The 22,124-nt window shown below is 41.0% G+C and overlaps 1 protein-coding gene and 1 long non-coding RNA gene across 5 annotated transcripts in view; one reads left to right on the top strand and one right to left on the bottom strand.

Annotated features, from left to right (window-relative positions):
- The window catches only part of LOC114017740 (uncharacterized), a 138,776-nt gene that overhangs the window by 82,392 nt on the left and 34,260 nt on the right, over positions 1-22,124 (top strand). The gene's annotated exons all lie outside the window — the stretch shown is intronic.
- The window catches only part of ARHGAP15 (Rho GTPase activating protein 15), a 332,925-nt gene continuing 319,056 nt past the window's right edge, over positions 8,256-22,124 (bottom strand). For 3 of the 4 annotated variants that reach the window (XM_055719343.1, XM_055719341.1, XM_055719342.1), the window contains one exon: positions 8,256-9,542. In XM_055719343.1, the coding sequence (XP_055575318.1) occupies positions 9,359-9,542 (184 nt within the window). In that variant the 3' untranslated portion in view covers positions 8,256-9,358. The remainder of the gene's footprint in view (positions 9,543-22,124) is intronic. The other variant, XM_055719344.1, reaches the window with a different exon arrangement.

Genomic DNA, 22,124 nt, shown 5'->3' with positions numbered 1-22,124 from the left:
GGAGGGCACCAGAAAATCTGGGATTTGCCAAATACCCCTAGTGATCCAGCTTTTTCCTGCCAACATGTCTACCCATTTTGGCTGTGTCCTCGCATGCTCCCTTTCCTCCCACCACTTATGACACAGGTCGCATCTGGGCTCTTTGTGACACAACCTGGCCATGGGTTCCTGGAGGTAATTGCCAGATACATCTGTTATTTTGTACGTGTACCTGTGTTTTGACGACTAGGCATTATGAGTTTAAGTAAATCAGAGATGTGCTCAGAGCCATCTAAACCTCAGGAACTCTGGCACATTTATAGTCAGGTGAACTTGGGACAAATCCCACAAATTCCTCATCATTAGGTGAGCACAGAACATCCCAAGACCTGACTGTGAGGTGTCCGTCACCCATGCTACTGCAGTCAGCAAGTCCAAAAGTAGCAATGCCTAACAGCTGAAGATTCCTTCCCCCCCACCCCCCATTATCTTGGCAAGTGGCCTGAGACAGATGCACTCTTGCTTCTTAATTAGATAGCTTTTTTTCTTTCTACCCAGTAAGTTCTCCTGGTTGCTTCCACGGGAGAGTGGCCATAGGAAAGGCAAGAAGCACAACTTGTGACCCCGGGTGGTCTTGCAAAGCAGACTTGAATTAAGGCAGAAAAAGGCATCCCAACCTGATATGTGAGTGAGAGATTCCTTCTGTACTGGGGCATGTTTGGGGTCAAATGTTCAAAATCTTTTATGAATGAATCCCCAGCTGTACAGATAAGAAAAGGATTAAAAAAGGGTTTGGCCTTCACAAGTAAAATCTAAGGTCTGGCTGTGTGGAAATGATTTGGGATATTAAGCATTTAAAGCTGAGAGAAAATAGGAATTCCTGCATCCTGGAAAGGTTTTTTAGGTTGTTTCTTGCAATGCCAGCCATCGCAGGGCGCAGGAGCAGAGTGCACAGCCCTGTCTTGGCTTGGCCCACAGACCCTTAGGCCACGGAGCTCCAGGCTCACCTCTCGTCACTACCTGTTTCAAAGCAATGGGTTTTTTTTCCTAGCAAGTGTCTGCTGATGATCTTAGGGAAAAATGGCATTGCTTCTGAGGTGGAGCCTTTGTCTTTCTTTGCATTTAACAAGATCGCAGGTTTCTAGCAGCACTCACTTTCTGTAGCAAAGACCCTATTTGTACAGATAGGCTATCCAAAACCCAACATGCACAGCTTGTTCCATAACAGCATGGGTCATATATATCTGCAGAAAATAGAAGAAGAAATTTACCTTAGGCTCTTTCTGCCTTAATACACCCTGTGTCTCTGACTGCCCCCACCCATTTGCCTAGCTTCCTTAAAGCCATTTGGGATGTTATTTGAGAAACTAATTTACTGAGGACCTACACTCCAGGAACAGCATTTCCAAAGATGTTCAGAGTATCTGAAATACAGGCTGTGTGTGAAGAAAAATGGTATCATGACAAAAGACAGTGAAAAATAAGTGTAAACAGCCTCTGGAGGCCTACCCTTCCCTGGAACTGCCACTTGATATGGGCCAAACCTGAGGGTCTGGACACAGGCTCAGGTGGAGGGTATCTAGAGGAGCAGAGTCACATCTCTCTCCTTTATCCATTGCTGACGCTTCTTCTTGGCAGAGCAAGGCTGACTTAAATTAGGAAGAAAAAAAAAAAAAAATTAGCCTGTTGTGGCAGTAGCTGCTTGCTTTCTTCCAGACAGTGGAAAAAGGAGCCTCTGTCCTCTTGCTCATTCTGTCTTACACCCCATCCAGCAGTCACAGAGAATGAGTAACTTGGAAATCCCACATCTTTTCCATCAATGCTTGTGTTGAGTCTGCCTAAGCCACTTAAAAGGCCCGACTTTTTAATCTATTAGCTGGAGCTAATGTGCTCCATGACAAACTCTTGAGCACCAGCAAGTCATTGTCCCTGGGCTAGGGATGTCCTGACTGTGGAAGAGCACCCATCAGTGAAGAATGTGAACCCAGGAAATGCACTGGGTCTCAATTCATCTTCTTGTGTTTCAGAGAGGATATTGAATTGCCCAGTAAAGAAAATATTTTGATTTTAAAACTAATTCCTCCCCCTCCCCCTTTGAAAAATGTATAAAAGCCAGTTATTAACAAAACATCTATTATGCCCATGGGACAGAGGTCCTTCCGTATTGTTCAGATGGCATGTTTATTGTTGACATCTCTCTTTTCTCTGAGTATGCACAGAACCCTGAAATCCTTTTACATTTTTAATAAGATTATTTCTTTTTTCAATCTAGTGCAAGAAAACCGCATCTGCAATGTGCATAATACTCTCAAAAACTGCAGCATCAGAGGGAAAGCATTGCCAGTGTTTTTGGCTATCTACACTTCAAAGGGACATGACGTGAAAAAGAATAGTACTAGAGTTCTCAAGAAGGTGCTTGTATTTTCCATCTGAGGACATTTCTGTTTAAGGTAGCCTTATCGTTCAGCTCTTATGTTTGAGGTGAAGGACATCATAAGCACAAAAGGAAATTCACTTTGCTTTCCAACCAACAACACTCAGGATACCTGAAATAACCAGCATTATTGTGTTGTTTTCTCTGACCTCGAATGTCGTATGGAGAATGGTGATCATCAGCTCCATGTTCCTGCAGCACTGCATGGCCTGGGTCCATGCAAAACCTGTGAAATTGTGTTTGGGTCACAGCTAGATGTGTATCTCAAAGTAAGATACAAGTGTCTGTACAGTATCACCTCTGTGCTTCATCATTGGTCTATGAAGCTGCCATCTCATCTGCAGCTGGCGTGAGGGAGCTGATTCTGTGTGTGGGATCCTAGCCTGTCTTGTAGTAGAGTCCAGGTCCAAGTCCCTGAGCTGACATAGACTTAATTTTGATTTTTGCAACATCAAAAGGCAAAAAGAATTCTTCACGCTGGTGTCCTGTGAGTAATCCAATATCACAAAGACTGCAAGGGGCTCAGAGAAACTAAGGTGAAAGTGGTTCAGGCAGGTACCAGATACCTTCAATCTCATTCCTTCAGGACTGACTTTGTTCCCAGGCTGAATGCACACTGACGCAACAGAAAATCTGTCAAAATGTAGAACTTTCTATCACCAAGTGGCAAAGGGGGTTTGATTTGGATTGGGTTTTGGTGTCAGAAGACAGGCTTTTACCACCCGAACAGCCAGGAAATTGCCACTAACTGTTGGCCCTACAGAGCTTTGGCCAGTGCATGTATATTGGGTGTGCTGGAGGTGGATGCAGACCATAAGGCATGAGTGTTGCTGCTGCTGTTATTATACACACAAATGTACTACTATCAATCCTATGGGAAGTCTGAAGCTTCCCTCAGTTGCTCCTGCTCCCAGTGCTTTGGGTTGCAGCACAGGAGCAGATCTGCTGCTGGGCAGCTTCTTCCCACCCTGCCTTCTCTCCTGCTGACTGCTAGGGGTGTGTGGCTGAAGCTGCTGCTGCAAACTTGGGAGAGCTGCAAGGTGAGATGACCACAATGGGAGAAACCAGTGGCACTGATATGTTCTCTGTAGGGACCAGAAATCACATTTAATTCCCCAAATTCCCTTGTGAATCTGGTCCATGGGGAACACTAAGGACAATTCAGTTCTTCAGTGCAGAGGAGCACTCAGATACAAACAAGCAACTTTATTCTTTTAAGAGCTGAAAAGAGATTATTAATGAAAACATTAAGGATCCTTTCACCTTGAATACTTAGGGTTTTGTTCAAAAGGGCAGAACAGATGCGCGCAGCACCCAGTGAAAGAGAGAGCAAGTTACAAGAGGTGTGGCAGACCTTCTGTACGAGGGAAGGTTAAACTGATTAAGAGAAAAATGAGAGGTGATATGTTAGTGGTATATAGGAGAGTGAATTGCCAGAAGAGGTCAGTCAGATGATCCTATTTAGCCTTTCCCATAAATCAAGAGCAAGTTGAGTGCTATACAATAATACTAAAAGCTAATGAATTTAAAAGCAATACAAGTAAAATATTTTCTTACATGGCGCATAATTAACCTGGGAAATTCATCAGATACTATTAAGACAAAGAGCCTAGCTGGATTAAAAATGGATAATAAGTGACAGAAACTACATAAAGATAGAAATGTATACAGGGTGTTCAGCCATTTATTTAAAGCCATTTGCTGCCTGGGGCTGCAAAGAAGCATCCCCTGTGGGAAAGCCAGAGGTAATGACTGGACTTCTTGCACCTTTTTGACTGCAGTGGGTAGGCTGAGGGCTGAGCACTGGGCTGGTTGAACCGTTTTCTGTATGGTCACTCACATTCCAGAGCAGCAGGCACACCTCCACCTACCCAAAATCACAACCAAAAAACATTCCAAAAGCTTCTGAGCTGCTGTTTTGAAACCACCTGAGCTTTGAGACGTGAAAAATGTCTCGTGAAAAACGTGGAAATCACCACTGGGGAGACAGTCGCTCCTTTTGTCTCCGAGCTATGCAGCCAAGAAACTTATGGATAGGAGCTGAGCACAGGAATTGTATTTTGACACAGGCAGAGGAGAATCATGTGAAATTTATGAGTTCGCCTTTTATTAACTGAAATGTGCTCTACAATGGCTCTAAAATGGTGGTGTTTTGTGGGTAATTAATTGGCATGCATTCTGAACTTGCAGTGTTTTATGGTCCCTCTTAAACTTATTAAACAAAACCGTCAGCTTCTACTGAAAGTGTAAGATATCGCCCCAGGTTTTACAGCGTGTGCAAAGCATTTTGGAGGTGCATGGACAGGCTGCTTTGCCATGTAACAGTGGATTCTCTGCATGGCTGAACTGTTTCTGAGGGTTCAAGAGTAAACTTCGGCAAGCCAGGAAACTTCACCACGGTTTAGGGTTTGGAAGGCAATTTTCTACCTGTTCCTGTTTCTTCTGAGGCTATCCTGCCCCTGGGCTGCAGGGATGAGCTGGGCTGAGTGATGCAACAACCCAAATGTTGCATTATACCAGTGGATTCAGAGTAAGCAAGGATGTAGAATATAAAATTTCTATTTTAAAAAAAAAAAAAAGGAATGGGGCTGAATTAAATGAACACTAAAATGCCATGGCTGGCTCTGTGCCTCAGTTTCCCACATGACTGATGTGCAGTGATATTGCATCCCTAATTCTCATGCCTTGAGTTCTAGGCACAGGTCTTTTTAACCTCAATATAGGTTTTGTGTGAAAAAAATGAAGTGAGGGCTCATGTTTTGTATCCGCTGAGCAACCAGATCCTTTCTAACAAGGATCTGTGAGGAAAAATGTGCATTAATTCTCATAGTATTTCAGGTATGTTTGGCAGAATGCAACTGTGGAGTACAAGAGTAGCATGCAGTATGTAAGTAATAGTAGAGTCTACTCGTTTGCTGTGATAACACATGGTGGATTGGCACAAGAATGAGATTGCTGCTTTAGTAGTATCCTGCAAGCATTCCCTTGGTGAAGCCTACTGACCAACGGCTGTAGCACTTGATCTTGAGTTTGGGTATGGCCCGACCTCAACAGGCCACTTGCTGGAGATTTTTCTTATGTATTGCCTTTGATCCTCAGAGAAGCATTCTTTTTCTTTTAATCCAATGTGAGTGCTAAGGAAGGTTCTTATGTTCTGCAAAATGAGCATTGCCCCTGGCCCCATTTATGCATCCTACATCAGAACTTGTGGTTGAGACCTGCATCTGTGATTATGCTCAGCTTCCTTATGCTCCGTGTTTCCTTTCTGAAGCAGTAATGCTGTGCAGGGGAACCTGCCGTGCCATGATATGTGCGTTCCCCAAGGCTTTTCTTACAGCTTTTTCTGAGCATTAGCCATGTAAAATCTGTATACTGCCTGATTACGGTGGTGATTGTGGGTCCAACTTACTTTTCAGCTTTCTTTCAAGATCTACCCATGGTATATATAATATGTAGTAATCGGTTAGCTGAACTTCTGGAGTGCCTTGGGCTGAATGGCAGTCTTTGGCTCTGTTGCAACATGGGGTGCTTACAAAAACAGGCTGAATGTTACCTGCACTGTCGCTGTCCTAGCAGAGTATTAAAGAACTATTAAAATGTGCATTGCTCGTAATATACATACATATATATATGTAAATAAAAAGAGGGATGAAAAGTTATTCAGGGCAGTGTACATGTCCTCTTTTAACTGTAGCTCAGTGAGTCAGTCTGTCTTTCTCATTGTTCGCTCAAAAGTTCCATTTTGCAGTTGGATTTCTTGAGTTAAAAACTGACAATTTTTCATGCAAAAGTTTGAGATTCAATAAATTGATTTTTTAATTTTTATTTTAATGAGAAATCCTTCTAGCTGGAAATGCCTTTTTCGGTTCCTTTACAGGTCTCTTTCTGATGTCTCCTTTTACTATAGTGACCCCAGTTACTAGCACAGCTGTCTTTTCACAAGAGTTTGAGTAGAAGATACCCTGTATAGTAAGAAGATGCAGATAAACACACAGATTCTTGAATGTGTTTGTCTCTGCTGCATTCTCAGCCTTCATTTTGCCAAACATTTACCATTCGTAGTGATAGATCCTTGCCTGTACCTGTGATCTTTCTCAAGCTGAAGTTAGAGCCTAAAAAGATGGTCTCCTGTAAGTCTGACTTGTTAAAAATTTGGAAAGGTCATAGTTAATATTCTTTTAAGTAATAACTGGAGGACCGGCGTGGTGGTGATATGGGCTCAGTGAATTGCTCATGCCGGATGGAGGCCAAACTTAGACACTTTTGGGTTTTAGAAATGTATGTGTCCAGCAACAAAAGAAAGTCTGTCAGAGCCCTGGGCTGTGACCTTGGTTAACGAAGAGTTTCCTCCTACCTGAGTAGGAGGAAAAAAGAAACCCTGCTGCAGTTAAGGCTTGCAAATATTTTCTTTCTTTCTTCCCCCCCCCCCCCCCCCTCTTTACTCTTAGCATCTTTTGTCTGGCTGCTTTCTGCCCTGAGGGGCTGATGGCAGGAGCTGCAGGGCTGGCTCTTTGACTAATGGTGGAGTCAGTAAATTTTCCCAGTGAATTAATGTAGATATTAAAGGAGACAGGGAGAAAACTGGTCCCTTGGGGAAGGGAGCAGCTTGGTAGCAAGGCATGGCTATTCCTTTCTGTTGCTGGGACAAAAAAGGATAGACATCTGCTATATGCCCCAGATGTATACGCGCCTCTGATGAGAGGCACTTGTGTCCTCCCAGAGTTGGCTACCCACATATCAGGCTTCTATCTTTAACAAAGCATTTAGTAGAGAAGTCAGCACATTTGTACAGCATTCATGTAAGGAACCCTTCAAAACCAAAGAAAGGCTTATGTGTCCAAAAGTTTGTCTGATTTCCCACCCTCCCCCAGCCCCCCCCCCCCCCAAACCAGTTGATCTTAGAAAGATATGCGTTCATTTCATAAGCCTTGTCTTGCTTATAAAAACAAGAAGAGAGGAGCCTCCATGCTCAAAAGAAAGCTTTAAGGAAGATTAATTAATTAATTAAGAATCTTTTCTTCTGAGTGCAACAGGATCCAAGTAACAAGTGAACTTTTCATTTCCAGTAATAGCAGAAATTACTTCAATAGCATGATTGTGAGCACCCGTGGGGCCATAATGTGAATGGTCTTTATTAAGGAATAGAGTGAACTTCTGACTATCTTTCTTCCAGTCATTTCCACAGGCTATAAACAGCGCCTGGTTTGTTGCTATTAAAAGAGTCTAAAGACGACGATGCTGAAAAGCATTACTGTTTAAGTACTCATGGCTTGACATTAACATGAAAAATATTTTCTTGAAAGTAAAGTGAATTTGGGTTCTCCAGAACATTATAGTTTTGTTCAGAAATGATCATGTGGAATGTCTGTGATACGGGGGAGATGTTTTGGGGGGTTTGTGTTTTTATTTTTAATTACTGGTCACTACCCCTCTGTTTTGCTTGATTTTTCAGACCTGTGTGAAGTCAGAAAACATCTTGGGGGCAATTTTTATGTTTTCTTGGTGGTGCTTTCTGCCTGTGTTAGTACCTGATGAAAGAGCCTGCTCTTAACTAACGATCAGACCTCATACATCTGTTCCCGTAAATGACCGCTCTGAGAAGCAACCTTTCCCCCATAGTGTGGTATTTTGCAAAACAATGCAAAGTAAGAACTGAAGTAATCCGTGATCTGCTGAGGTGATACTGAAGACATATCTCTCATGCACAGCAGACCTATGCATTAATCCTATGTTTTGGGGTCTTTAATTGCTTTAAATATTTGCTTCTAGATCTGTGTTTCACACATCTTATTTACATGGTTTATTTTTCATTTTATGAACAAATCGATAACCAGACAGACTCTTTACCACACTGGATTAGTTTTATTTATTCTCTTTGAACTTGATTAAAAAGCTGTCAAACATAAGTCTACATTTTATCAGCAGAATACTTTTACAAAACAGGGTAGGAGATGTGTATAGCTGGAAACATACATTTCAAAATGAAACAATATTTGATATATTCTAGACAGTTACCCTTTTGTTTATCCATGACAACTGAAACTAACCATCAAATGCATAAATTGATTCAAGTCTAGCCAAGTAATCCTAAGGGCATATGAAAAGGCTTTTTTTTAAAGTTCTTTCTAGATGAATTTAATGTAGTTCACCAATAAAGCATCCTCAGGAGCACAATACAAATGCTACAGAACATGAGATAGCTGGGGAAAGCAGGCAGATGTACAGTGTGATGAAGAATCAAAATGGATGTTACATTAAAATGAGTAGTCATGCAATGTCTTCATTTCATGTACTGCATTTAAGTAAAAATGCCAAAGTTCCAATTTAGTTTTTAATTTTGTTAGGCACTGTTATGCAAATAGTGAATTCTATGTTTTAAATTTTTTTTTATTTTGTTTGTTTTTTTATTTGTTTAAAGGTGTTAAACATAATCTTTTTTGAACTCTTGGGGTAGGCAAATTGTTTATCCATTATGTCTTTAACTTTCAATATACATCAAAAAGAAAGGTACATTTTACTCAGATTAGCCACAAATGATCTGGTATTGCTGTTTTAATTCATTGCTTTTAATATACATATTTTAATTCACTTTCCACAAATCTCAGTTATTATTTGTCTTTCTGTGCCATTGCATATGTTGGTAAACAGCATTTTCTATGGTCTTTAGCCATATGCTGTATGCTCAGCTTGCAAAAAAAGTGACACTTGGAGTGCTAGCATAATGAAACTCTCAAAGGGTTAATGCAGAATACATATAGGCAAATGTTGACAATATTTTTTATTCCAATGTTTGAAAATTAAACACAAAATCATCATTAAGTTTTCACAAAATGAGGCATCTGTCACTTCAAAGAAAAAGAAATATTTCAGAAATATGTTTACAGAAATGTAAAAATATTAGACATCAAGACAGATGTGAACATTTTCAATAACAGGCCCTGTCTGTCAGTCTTCCTCAGAGCCGAAGATCTTGCTGTACTCACTCAACATAAGTTCAACTATCTGATTTTGGTACAGCATGTGGACTGCCATGTTCCCTGTCTCCTTTTCGGGTCTAAGGAGTGTTGGTCCAAACACAATTCCTAAGCTTTGTGTTGACATAAGATTCACGGATTCCTTGGCTGCTATCCTGTTGACGAAAGGAAAGAATTGGTTAAAAAGAGGGATGTCAAAGGAGTCGCTGTTGTATTTGAAGTACATAGAGGCACTTCTTTACTGATTCTCCTAATAGGGATGTTGGTTTGGTTAAGTTATCAAAAAGAAAGAAAAGGGGGAGGGAAGAGAGAACTTCTGCCAACACGGCAACCAAGGAAAGGAGAGTCAGCCTCAGAGAGCAAGACGTGTGTAGGGTGGAGGTCTAGAGCCCCATTTGCAGTCCTATTATCTCAGCATAATTTGCTGCTTTCTGGTGAGTGAGCATTAGTTAGTGTTTGTGCTATAAGGTAATAATTTGTGAGCGCATACATTTAGACACCGAAAAGAGGAATTGTCATTATACTAAGGGAACTGAGCATTTTCAGTGTCAACAGTTTTGGTGGCTCCAGGCAAAGCTTCCCTACTTCTCTTAACGTGGTCTCCACCACTGAAAGAGTTGGAAAAACAAAAAAAGCCCCTTAACATAGAGCTCATATGAAACACATTCCTTCTGCTAATTTAAATCCAATAAAGTTAGTATGGTCTGAAACGGATTGTGAAATTTATATAACTAAAGACTTTTGCATGCCTTATCCTGACACAAAGTTTCTTGGAAGACACTGAGACCACATACCTTAATGAGATGACTTAGAAAATAATGGTAAGGATTATAACCTTTGATATCTTTATTACCCACAAAATTACGAGAGGAGGGCTATTATTATTAGAAGTTGATCTTATGTCTTTATTAAGACTTAATGTTCTTGTGGAAATGACATTAAGGATGGAGAAGTCTAGTCTTAGAACAATACAGGTTTAATGGATGGAGTTTAGGTAGGCAGTTTTGCATAAATCTCTGCAGCAGTGAGTATGAACTAAGTAGAAATCCATTTCCCTCAACCCTCCAGAACATATAATATATCCCAGGTCAGAAAGACAAGTAAATGAAGATACATATTTTATAAATAAATTGCACAGCTCTACCAAGGAATGTGAACTAAATGTAACTTTAATATGTAAATGTTTGAATTTATGGATACTTCCTTAACCTGTTAGTTTTAACTTAAATATTCCGAGTGGACTGTTGAAGTTCTGCCTTCCCCCACCCCCCCACCTCATTGTCACTCATTTACCTTTTTAAAATCCAGACAGCAATTTAAAAATCATCATAGCTGTCTCTGTTTTCCCATAGCTGTTGCTGAATTTACAGCAAGCTACATGTAAGTGAAGGAAACTTCATGAGATGTAATGGCTTCAGTGACTAAAAAAAAAAAAGTTTCTTTCATGTTAGTGGGTGGGTCACACAGCAAAGAGCATCGTCTTGTGGACTTCTGCCAGTCTTGTCATTTACCACATTCCTTGAACACCAACATTCGTGGTTTTTTCCCATATATAAATAGGAAGCATTACTTAGTTCTGCCTCATGCTTGTAATTGTGGTGTCCATTGCACAAAACACTCTCCATATGGCACTAATAAGATCGGCTTAACTATTAGTTTCTTAAAATATAACATCTTTATTATAAATTAAAAAAAAATAATCCTCCCTCTGTGGTAATATTAACGTATCGTCTCTTCTCTTAGGAGTTCAGAAAGACTCAAAAGTTAGTAGTTTTGTTGCCAAATGACTGTGTGTGCTTCTGATGGATGTTGCGCTTCTTTACCACAATTAAAAATGCTTGTTAAAGGGGTGACAAGGTGGTTTTGCTTAATGCCACTTATGCAGAAGCACATATATCAAGCTTGGGGCCTCCCTGTGAGAAAGACTTGATTTCTGTTGAGCTTGTTATGTGTTATAAGTTGGAAACCTTACAAAATATTTGCAGGTGACATCAGCATGGGTAGATGTGCTAGTTCACCAGGTGGAAAACAAAAATATTCAGCAGTTGTATCTTGAACTATAGAGATCATCGATTTAGCATCATCCACGGCTTTGCAATGAGGTGCTGTTGATAATGGATAGCACTGATGAAGCTGGAGGAGGAACACCTTGCAGGGAGGAGGCAGTGGACCATAGATGAGCAGAGTCAGGGTGAAGAATGGTGGTGGCAAAGCTCAGTTTACTGAAGGCAGAGGAAGGGACTGGCTTTATCTGTAAAATTCGGAGCAAGACATTGAGATTCTATGTTTCTGATGTGGACACAGAAAAGGGAGGATGGGTGAACAACTTCTCCATCCTAGTTTGCCATCTTTCTAGAGCAGAATAATTCTCCTTGTTTTGCCTGGAGATGCCATCCTGCAGGCAAAGTCCTGTTTGAGTCCAGACATTGCCAACACATGGCCTGCAGTTGCTCACCTCTCAGGACATTAAGGTATGGCACAAAGCAAGGGAGGACATGCATGGTGTGCATTGGAAATGGAAAGGAACCAGCTATCTGTTGTGGTTCATCCATATGAGGAACATCCACATATATTTGGAGCCCCTAAGCCTAAGGCAAGAATAATAATTTTTGTATTGAGGAAATATTTTGAAAATTCTTGAAATTTTCTGTCTATTTGTACACTGGTACTTGTTTTAATGACCATAACAACAAAAGATTATAAACCAAGCCAACTTGGAAACATGGAAAGTCTCAGTAGCTAAATAATCTGTGGTAAAATATAGTTACTGGAGGGAAAGAAGGAAGGAATTGAATCCAGCCTGAATAAAATAATTATAAGTTTAGGCCTTTATGCCTTTTAAAATTACAAATATTTACCAATGAAATAACTAATTTTTTTTCATCTGTCCACAAAACAAAAAGTCAAAGCAAACCAAAACCAAATATGCACACTTAAAGCTATTACTGTAGCTGCTAAATGAAGTTGAGTTGTTAAAAGAGAAAATCCCTAAGAAATGGGAAAGAATTCTTTTTTTGGCAAGAAAAAGAGCAGGAAGAGTGATACACCATTTACAACACAAAAAGTGAAAGGAAATGCCACAGCTATTTTTTGTCAAGCCCAAATGAGAGGAGCAATGATCCATCAATTTAAGATTATTTTAGAAACAATCTATAATCCGGTGCCACAGATGTTGGAACCATATCAAGAAATTGTTGGGCATTATGGTGTGCAAGATCCTGCCCTCCCAAATAAGTGAGCTTCAAGTGTGGCTTCCGTCCTTTAAGATCACACATCAGGAGATATGTAGAAAACACAGTTTTTGTTATTAATAGTAGTGAAATTAATGATGTATTAAAAAAGCAGAAGTGTCTGATAGGAGGGCTCTAGTGTCAATGGCAGATATATAAGCAAAAATACTTGCGATTTATATTTTGGCTGTTGCCAAGGCAACTATGAGCTGGAAAACATGTGCCTGAGAGCAGGGGAACTCTACAGCCAAGAGGGTCATTGTATGGTGAGTTTGGCTCTCTGGTTCCATTAAACCTACACTTTTCAAACTCTCTAAATAAAATCATTATTAATTTTGACATTTGGAAAGCACACTGGATTAATACTTCAAACACACTAGGTGTTGGGAAATGGTCCCAAATCAATTTTTACTCTTTAGGAGTTGAGGAGGAGAAAGTGTTTCAACAGTGATGCTGATTCCTCAACATTTTAATGTTCCTATGACACAGGAAAAAAAATGAGAGAGAAGTCAGTGTGCTTAGGGAGGAGAACCCCTTTGGAAAGGGCACTGTTTTACTGTAAGCAGGGGAGTGTTGGAGGGAAGAGCTGTGCTCCGCCAGCTGCACCGAGAGCTGCTCACTCTTGCTTTCTTAGCCTTTTCCAGTCTTTGAGGATTTAAGTTTGATCAGTGTTAGGTGCATTTCTACCCTTAGTTTTAGCCATAGTACTCTTTTAGGTTTTTAAGTTATAACCAAGGGTAACTTTTCAGCAAGACAGTCCTGCTGCTCTTCAAGAACCGGTAACACAGGCTATGACTAAAAGGCAACACATTACCGAATGATGGGGTAACAAGAGTAACAATAGGTCACCTGGTAAAATATTGTAGACCAGAACGTAGGGTGTCGGAAATGCCATCCTCTGAATTCGGTTGAGAACCAAGGGATAAAAGTAGGTTTTGGTCTTATCAGAATCCTGTCCCCCAGCTTTATGCCCAATATTTGATTTAACTAGGGAAATCACTGCCATGAGAGACAGAAACCGAGGTCTAAACAGAGGCTAAGAAAGATTAAAGATGCATGAGAACAAAGAAAGCTCCCCAGAAAGCAGAAAAAAATGAAGCAGTTGTGACATCTGTTCTCTTGGTATAACAACTAAACTTACAGAATTAGGAACCGACTCCACTCTAAGCGGATTACTCCATGACAGCCCATTTGGAGAGTTTTGTACCTTTGCTGAACTGTGCTAGCGACCACTGTCACGGCAGGAGCTGCTCATCCCGATGGACAACGGGGCTGATTTGGTATAAGTTCCTGTGAACTGCCTTAATGGGTCAGTGTCTGGGCATCCCATTGATTCACTTTACCAATAATTATCCTCAAATTAGTTAATATCTGTTTCCTGTATATACTCAGGCATATGCAAACGTAATGTTTTAGCTTAAGGACTCGACCCTAGGAATGACTCAGCTGCCTTCAACTCACAACACTCTTAACAGACCTTTTCCCTGCCTTGTTATGGGCCAGGTTTTATGCGGCAGTTTTCTGACTTTGGCTATTGCAGAGCTCCTAATTAATTTGAACAGGCTAAAATTTGACTCTTATGATGAACAGTTTCTAGCCCAACATTTTATGCTCCTCTCTTTCCCAAATGCTGGTTCACAGGAGTTAAAAAATAACAGGTATTACATACTTTGCTTTAGTGAGAAGACATTTGGGAAGGAATCATCCAACCTTGAAATAAAATCTTTATTGAAAGCAATTCTACATCCATACCAGTCAGATACATTGTATGATCAGAAGAGGTGTCCCAGGGGAAAGCTCGGTGCAGTAGACAGGGTTGATTACTTGGACCTCCTGTCAGTTCTTAACTCATTGACAATGGCTGAGACATTCAGTACAACTTTGTTTTCTTTATTTGGGAGTAAAGTTAATATACTTACCTTAACTGTGCCAAATGTACTGGAAAATAACCTGATAATAAAATGTACCGTCCTTCGAAGTGATAATGTCTGTGTGTGTATAAGCACATTTTGGCAGTGCTTTCAAGACGGGTTTTTCAACGTTAGGAAGCAAGCACAAGTACAAAATGATGCACAGATAAACTATCGGGTTTCTTCTCAATGTATTTCCTTTCCATTTAAGGCCTGTTACGTACTTCCCCGCAATACAGCATATTACTGCAACGTCATTTTCTGTTGTAAACTTTGTTCAGTTCAGCTTATCGCAGTTCTTCAGGAAGAACTTAAGCAGGTTTTGGTACTAAAAAGGCAACTGAACTACAGTTTTGAGAGTCCTCTTAAAACACAAACAGCAATAGGTGTCCTGGAACAGGTCAAGCCTTGCAGTGACATCCGTATCCAGCTGGATATGCCAGCTTGGACAGAATGCAAAACACACCCATCACGAAGGAAGGATGCAGGGCCTGTACGCTACTTAACCCCATCTTGTGAGACTTACTGAAATAATTGGTGGTAAGGGAGCCCCCAACACCATAAGTAAACTGTTCATTTCATTGCACTGCAACGTAGATAAATTTAAGATTTAGTAATAATTTGGGATTCTTGATATTTTACGAATGCAAACTAAACCTCATTATTATTTATGTACTGGCTTTATGGATGATTTGCTCTGTTGCATTACAGTGGTATTCACCAGCTGATGAAGCTAAGCAAATGCAAACATTATCAGTTGAATCCTCAGCTTGTTGTTTATGCAATCTGTATACCAGGTCGGGAGGAGGGAGTTCAGTGTGTATGTAGCTACGACCTGAGGTTTATGCTTATAGAGGAGCTCCAAAACACTACACCACCTGTCCTTTTCCAAATGTGCCAGGCAGTTTCTTCTGTGACAAACATACATGATTCAGGGGTCTCAGTGGACTAATACAGTTTTAAGCTACTTTGTTTTGCCAGTGTCAGACATGAAGGTATTTAAAATTCTCGTTTGCTCCATAGGTTGAATTCAAAACAATAGCTATCCGGGACTGGTAATAGAGAAAGCAGGTCATGGTGTATGATATGTTACGAGAGGGGTCAGAAATAGTTCAGACATACTTAAGAGCTTGCTTTTGCTGAAAATAGCCTCCATGGCTCCTGGCCTACAGAAACTCCATGGGCTTCCTGTGTTCTGCAGCTGTGGGTTCATATTACAGCTCTTTGGGAAAAATCCCTTCTCTTCAGTCGTTCTGGGACACAAGAACGAGCACTTGATGCTGTCTTCTTGTGCAGGCTAGCCTTTAAATCTGACCGTTGGATAGCTATATATAGTACCTGGAGAGCTGACAGGGACCTGGTGGAGAATGGGCTTCCTCAGGGGATCCCCCACGTATCTGACAGCATGAGCCCTTCCTTGGACGAACTGCCTTGGAGGCTAGCCCTAAATGAAAATAATAACTAAAATAACTCCGAACATCGGTTTGCAGTTGGCTGAATAGACTCTGAAAAACTGAAGAAAGGCATTTAATTCGGCTTAGCCTGGTTTAGTAAGAGAACAGTTCAAAATAAAATCTCACCACTGGGTGAACTTTGCTACCTGTATGATGTCCCTGCTGAAGGGTGCACGCGCTTTTGCCTTTGTGCTCTCCTCGCACAGTGCCTGCCTCGTAGAGAAAGTCTTCACTTTCCAGGTGACTGAGGCCAAGATATAAAGCACATTTAAATACCTAAAGGAACTCAGGCCCTCCGCAGGGACTTCGCTCAGGAATGTGCTTTGGAGAAGTCCTGCTTGTTCTTCTGCACAATGGAGCGGTGCTCCTGCCTCTGCCCTCAGCTGTGGCTATATGAAGACAGCAGGGTAACATGGTACCTGCATCTCAGCCTTGGGACAGTTTCTTTTTTCTGGCCGTCTCCTGTGTTGGAGAAGCTCCAAGAGCAGAGGGTCCACACCAGTGTCCTGGCACAGCGTGGACAGCAAGGGCAGGAGCTCATCTCCACGTTGTGGTGGCTTTACTGAAGAGCCAGGTATGGGCAGAGGCTTAGGTCCCACTCCCCCAAACCCCGTTGTGTCAAAGAATAGGATTCAAAATCTTTCCACAAAATCTTGCTTATTCCTGCAAAAGTTCCAGGTCTCCCTTTTGGAAAACTGACCCAACTGGGTGACATGCTAAGTTCTTCTTCCCTTTACTGACAACCAGCACTCTGTCCTCCCAGTTAGGCTTGGGTTTTAGTTTTTGTGTGTGTGAGTGCAGACTGATTCTGACCAATGCTCGTAGGACCAGAGGGAGGAGGAGGTCTGCCTAGTCTGAGTTATCACAGTGCGAGTCGCTGTTGTGCCTGAAGTCTGCCCGTTCAGGGACAGCCATTTGGTTGGAGTCAGCTGAAGGCCACAAAGTTCCTTAAGGAGCACCTCAGACTCCTCTGGCCGCAGCTCTGCGTACAAGGCATTCAGTTTTGCCTTCTCGAAAAGCACTGTAGCAGCGTATATATCTTAAACAACAGCGAGCCCCTCTTCAAAAGCCACACCACCGCTGCAAGCATGAGCTGCTCCTTGGGGAGTGGATGGGAGAGAGCAAACCCACCCATGACAGATGTTAGGCAGATGCTAATGTACTACTTAGAGGTGTTTGGATAGCAGAGTGATAAAGACAGTGTGAGACTACATAGAATAATATATGTTCAGACAGAGATATAACACATAGAGGCCTTAACTGTATTTTTGGCTGGTGGTGTAACTTTTGTTGTGACTGATATGTTATTTTTTTAAAAAATTCTCTTTCTGATTTTTTTCTGCAGAACAGCTAGCTTATTGTAAAGACCAACCTGTCAGAGGTCCTGGATCTGTATGCTTTTGTGGCTTGTGTGGCTCAGAAGGCAACAGATAGTTTTACATGAATAAAGCTTTAACTTTTAAAATTGCTTAAATATTTTTGTTCAAGAATGCCTGAAGCTACATTTCCTTCTAACATTAAAAATAAAAAGCAGTTAGTAACAATCTCCCTTAAATCAAGAATTGTAAATATAAAACCTTTATCGTCAGCACAGCACATCCAAAAATGTCTTTGTAAAATAAATCAAATTATATGAGTTAATTGATTCCAGGCAACATCAGCAACTGCAGGTGGAAACTGAATAACAGGATGTTTATTAATGAGGGACTATTAATCAAAATTGACAATATCAATTCCTGTTTCTTTTATTTGAATTCTACCTGCAAAATCCATGGGCATACTTGCTGAATTTTTAAATAAAAATTTTATAGTAAAGAAATCACTAACACTTGGGATTTTAGCTTTAGATGTAGGGCTATTTGTTTAAACAGCAAAAGGATATCCTAAATCCAATTTGACAGGCAATGCCAAAAATGCCAGTGGTAATTAATTAGCACTTAATTTAGACCACAGAACAACAGGATATGGAATTGGTGCTCAGTGCCATTTCCCCTTAGGCTTCATCTCATGAGGGTCAGGAGTATGGCTGTTGCATTGAAGGTCAGTAAATAAATTGGGGGAACACATTGACACTGGACTTTTCATGATAGATATCCTTCACCCTTATTACTGCCTCTGGCTATCGCTGATGAGAAAAGGACTGCAATTGTTCTGTGAAGAATGCTGTACACAGGCTGGATTCGAGCAAGGTAGTGTTTGAACTCACGCGTCATATAGTAGCGGTGCTGGCTGCTTCCTACAGGCAAAGAGCTGTCTCAACTTGGTATCTGGGCTGGAAATAAACTTCTAACTGTAGCATATAAAGCTTGAGGAACTCTGACAGGCGAGAAAATTCACTTAAAAGCAGCCCTTAAGTTTGCTAGATTTGTGAGCTTAGCTTTAGATTAAGCATAATTAGAATCAATGGAAGATTTTAAAGTGAGGTTAGAAAGTAGGTCAGCGAGGAAAAAACACATTTCCTTATTATCCTCTTGTCTTTGTCTTAATAATATTTGGTACTCCTCCATAAAGCTAAAGGCTCTTAATGAAGGTGGATTAATGTCATTAACAGCATTGTTTTCTGATGGAGACACCAAGGCTTTGACATGCTTAGTGATGGACAAACAAAAAAGTACATGGCAAAAAAGCAGAACCACCAGTTCTGCTGGTAACCCAGCTGGTTTTTAACTCAGTGAAAGAAGCCACCCTTTTACGGCACACCCAGAGCAGAGGGTATATGGAAAGCACACAGGAGAGCCTATGGAGCCTTGTTCACACACGCACATAAATTGCACTCTCCGGTTCAGATTTACTGGTAAGAAAAATAAAAAGATGACAAGACTCAGTATTATGATATAATCCTCCTCCCCCCAGTAAACTTCATGCATCTGCCAGCCCCTACTATGGTCTTTCTTCCAGTAATCTCTACCCGTCTTTCAGAAGAGCGGCTCAGGTGGAAGGATGTCGGTGCTGGCAGCGATGCTCAGCGATGTTACGTCTTTTTCAAATCGCTTCTTACAAACTATACCCCACTATGCTTAAGTCGTCGAGTTCCAGCATGGCCCGCAGGATGATAAACAATGGGAGCTTCAGCAGTTACAGCAGGGTAATTATTATCGCACATCCTAGATGTACTCCACTAGCACAGTTTTATCCCCTCGGTCCCCAGAAGGGCTGTCTGCATTGCTACATCAGGAAAACGCTGAGTTAGACAGCAGTCCCTGCTCAGAATGTGTATTTTGGAAGCCCCAGGTTAACAGTTATTTTAACTTTCACTTCATGGCACCCTTTACAGCATCTCTGTTGACAGTGAGTGAAATTTTGATTACTGTTAAAGTCAGTGACAAAACTCCCAGCAACTGGCAGCCAGAATGGAGTCAGAATTTCACCTTATATAAGCTTAACTTTTCTCATTTTGGATGATATCTACTTTTACTAAGTGGAATTACTTCTTTTGACTATGTTCAATCTACGACCTCTTGCAGCCTTCAATTATAGCCCTTTTGTGCTACTGTAATCCAGTTGTCAGCAAATAACTCAGACCTGGATATGACAGATTTACTTTCCGACTTAAAGCCCCAAAATGGCAATTGGCTGGAATTTCAGCCTGGGATGCTGAAGTGTAGGCAACCTCCTCAGAAATGTATCTTAGCTGGTGAGTCTAGGGCTTCTTGTGAGAAACTTGGTTTTGCTAACAACACATTGTTTTTGTCCAGCATCACAAATAAATTATTCAGTATTGTGAGACAACCAGTATTTTTTGATGTTGAAATTAGAGAATGTGGCAAAGAATTCCATGAAAGTCAGAAAGCAAACTCTCACCGAAGTTCTCCTTTTCTGTGAGCTTCTATATCATAGAATCATTGAACCATTTAGGTTGGAAAAAAAACCTTTAAGATCATCAAGTCCAACTGTTATAATTACTCCATAACTTGCTTTCTTTCGAGCCTTTTTAAATAATGAAAACTTTTAAAATATTGGCTTATTAATGGTCCCCAGTATAAAATCTCTGTTTTTTAACCTATATTATCACCACCTTTTTGTTTAAAATGAAACTCCTTTTGAATTGGTCTGCCCAACAGTGATGATTTTATACGGGGTCTGACCTCAACCAGGATTCCTACTCTTTCAGGTTCAGTTCTGAGCTCTCCACAAGCTACTCTTGCAATATATATATGCACTGCATTTGTATCAGATTTGAAAGATGCTTTAACATGCCTCCCAGCATCATGATTGTTTCAGCCCTGATATTGAACATGAGTAGGATGAATGTATCTCTTAAATGCACTAGTGAGTATGTGCCATGAGTCTTTGATTTCTTTAAACTTATTTACATTTTACTTGCCCTTGAGCAATGAATTTACTATGTCAGCATTGTCTTTTCTACTTACACTTTGTCTGTCTTGTCCACTCACCTTAGCTTGATGTTTATTTTTTGTGCACGTGTATAGTCCATTGCACTAAATACACGAACTGCCTGGAGTGGAGGATTTTCCATATATTGTGTCTTTCTAAGACGCACTCTTTGTAGTACTGCAAGTTCTGCAATATTCCCTAGCTTTAAACTAGCTTTGAATTTTCTCATCAAATCCTTTTTAAGTCAAATACCCATTCACACATGTACTGGTCTCAGATGACTGGTCTAACTGCCTTAGACACTTTACAAAACTCTTTATTCTCTATACAGGCAGCCCTACCTCTCAGTAGTTGTGTTTCTTTCATCTTTGAAGCTCCAAGTGACCAGACTTGCCAATATCTGCTTTTGTCTGACCCTGATCAAAATCCACACTTAGAAAAACTGGTGAGAAAACATGCGCAAGTCTCTTAGACCTCCTACCCAAAATCGTGCTTGAGAGACTTTGAAGGATTTAGGAACAACAAGTACAATCTTGCTGCTGATATCAAAGCATACTCATCAGGTTTGGGACAGCTCATTCAGCAAGCACCTTCCAGGACATCAGACCTCTCAGTCATAGCTTAAGTGAGTAAAATGCCTTAATGCCCCTAGTAGAGTCGCAGGGAAGCATTTCTGATAGTGCCTGCTGGTCAAATGGGTCTGTCCCTGTATGCCCTTGCTTGTCGATGGTATGCATAGGTGTGCTGCTCTTGGAGAGGAAGCTTAAATGCCTTGTGGATGGTTTTTTTTTTTCATTGCCTTGAGTTCCAGAAGGGCACTGACACTGCGCTTTCTGGTAAGACCACACTCAGGACACTTTTTTTTGTAGGTGCTGCATGGCTCTTCCCCTACAGCAGAAAATGTCAAACCCTAAGTGAACGGTTGTAAATGGAATTACAAACTGCAAAAGTGCCTCTTTAGGAAGCAAATCTTGGGGTTTCAGGATGCTAAGCTGTATAAATTAAATTTAATATAAAGAGTAATGGAAATCTGTTAGCATGTAACCCAGAAGGGTTTAGCAGTTCCTTGCCCTAGTGGTCAAGTGATATTCAAAACGTTCACCAAGATTTATAATTTGCCCCAAGACAGAGATCTTGGGGCTGACAGTGAGTCCATGGCAGCCCAATTGACTTCCATGGGGTGCATGCTCTAGCGGAATGGAAAATTTACTCTTGATGACACTTTCAGGAGACAGTTTTCCAGATATGGAAACGTATCTGGGTTGTCCTAGGAGGTGGTCTGAAGTTGCCTGCTACTACTACTGCTACAGCCCTGCTGAAAACCCTCTCTGGACTGGAAGTTTGAAGACAGACAAAGTGGTGGTCACAGCAAAATTTACTTACTCAAAAACTTCCATATGCTCTAGGGTTGTCACATATGCTAGGCTCTTCTGGGATCTCTGTGATTTCTGATAGTGTTTGGTGAAGGCCTGGACTTGGCAATGTGAATGGCAATGATCTGGGAAGTGGGAACAGTTTCAAGGCAGATGAGGTGCTATCCTGAGGTGGTTTGGTAGGGCTGAGTCTAGTGCTGACACAGAAAACACAGTGCAAAAAGTTTGCACTTTGTCCATGAAGGCGCTAGGAGAGCTGGAGGACAGTAAAAAATAAAGAAAAGGTGGGATCTGTAAAAAATACAGAACTTCATTCCGAATTCCCATTTCTTGGCTCATCTCCACGGCAAGGGGACTTCTTCTGGAAGACCACAAAGCTCTGGAGAGGCTGTGGCAGTGCTGTCTGACAGAGGGGCTCAGATGGGTGTAGAAACC

Source organism: Falco cherrug, chromosome 8 (genome assembly GCF_023634085.1).
Source record: "Falco cherrug isolate bFalChe1 chromosome 8, bFalChe1.pri, whole genome shotgun sequence".
Classification (NCBI taxonomy): Eukaryota; Metazoa; Chordata; class Aves; order Falconiformes; family Falconidae; genus Falco; species Falco cherrug.
This window is presented reverse-complemented; position numbering and strand designations above follow the sequence as displayed.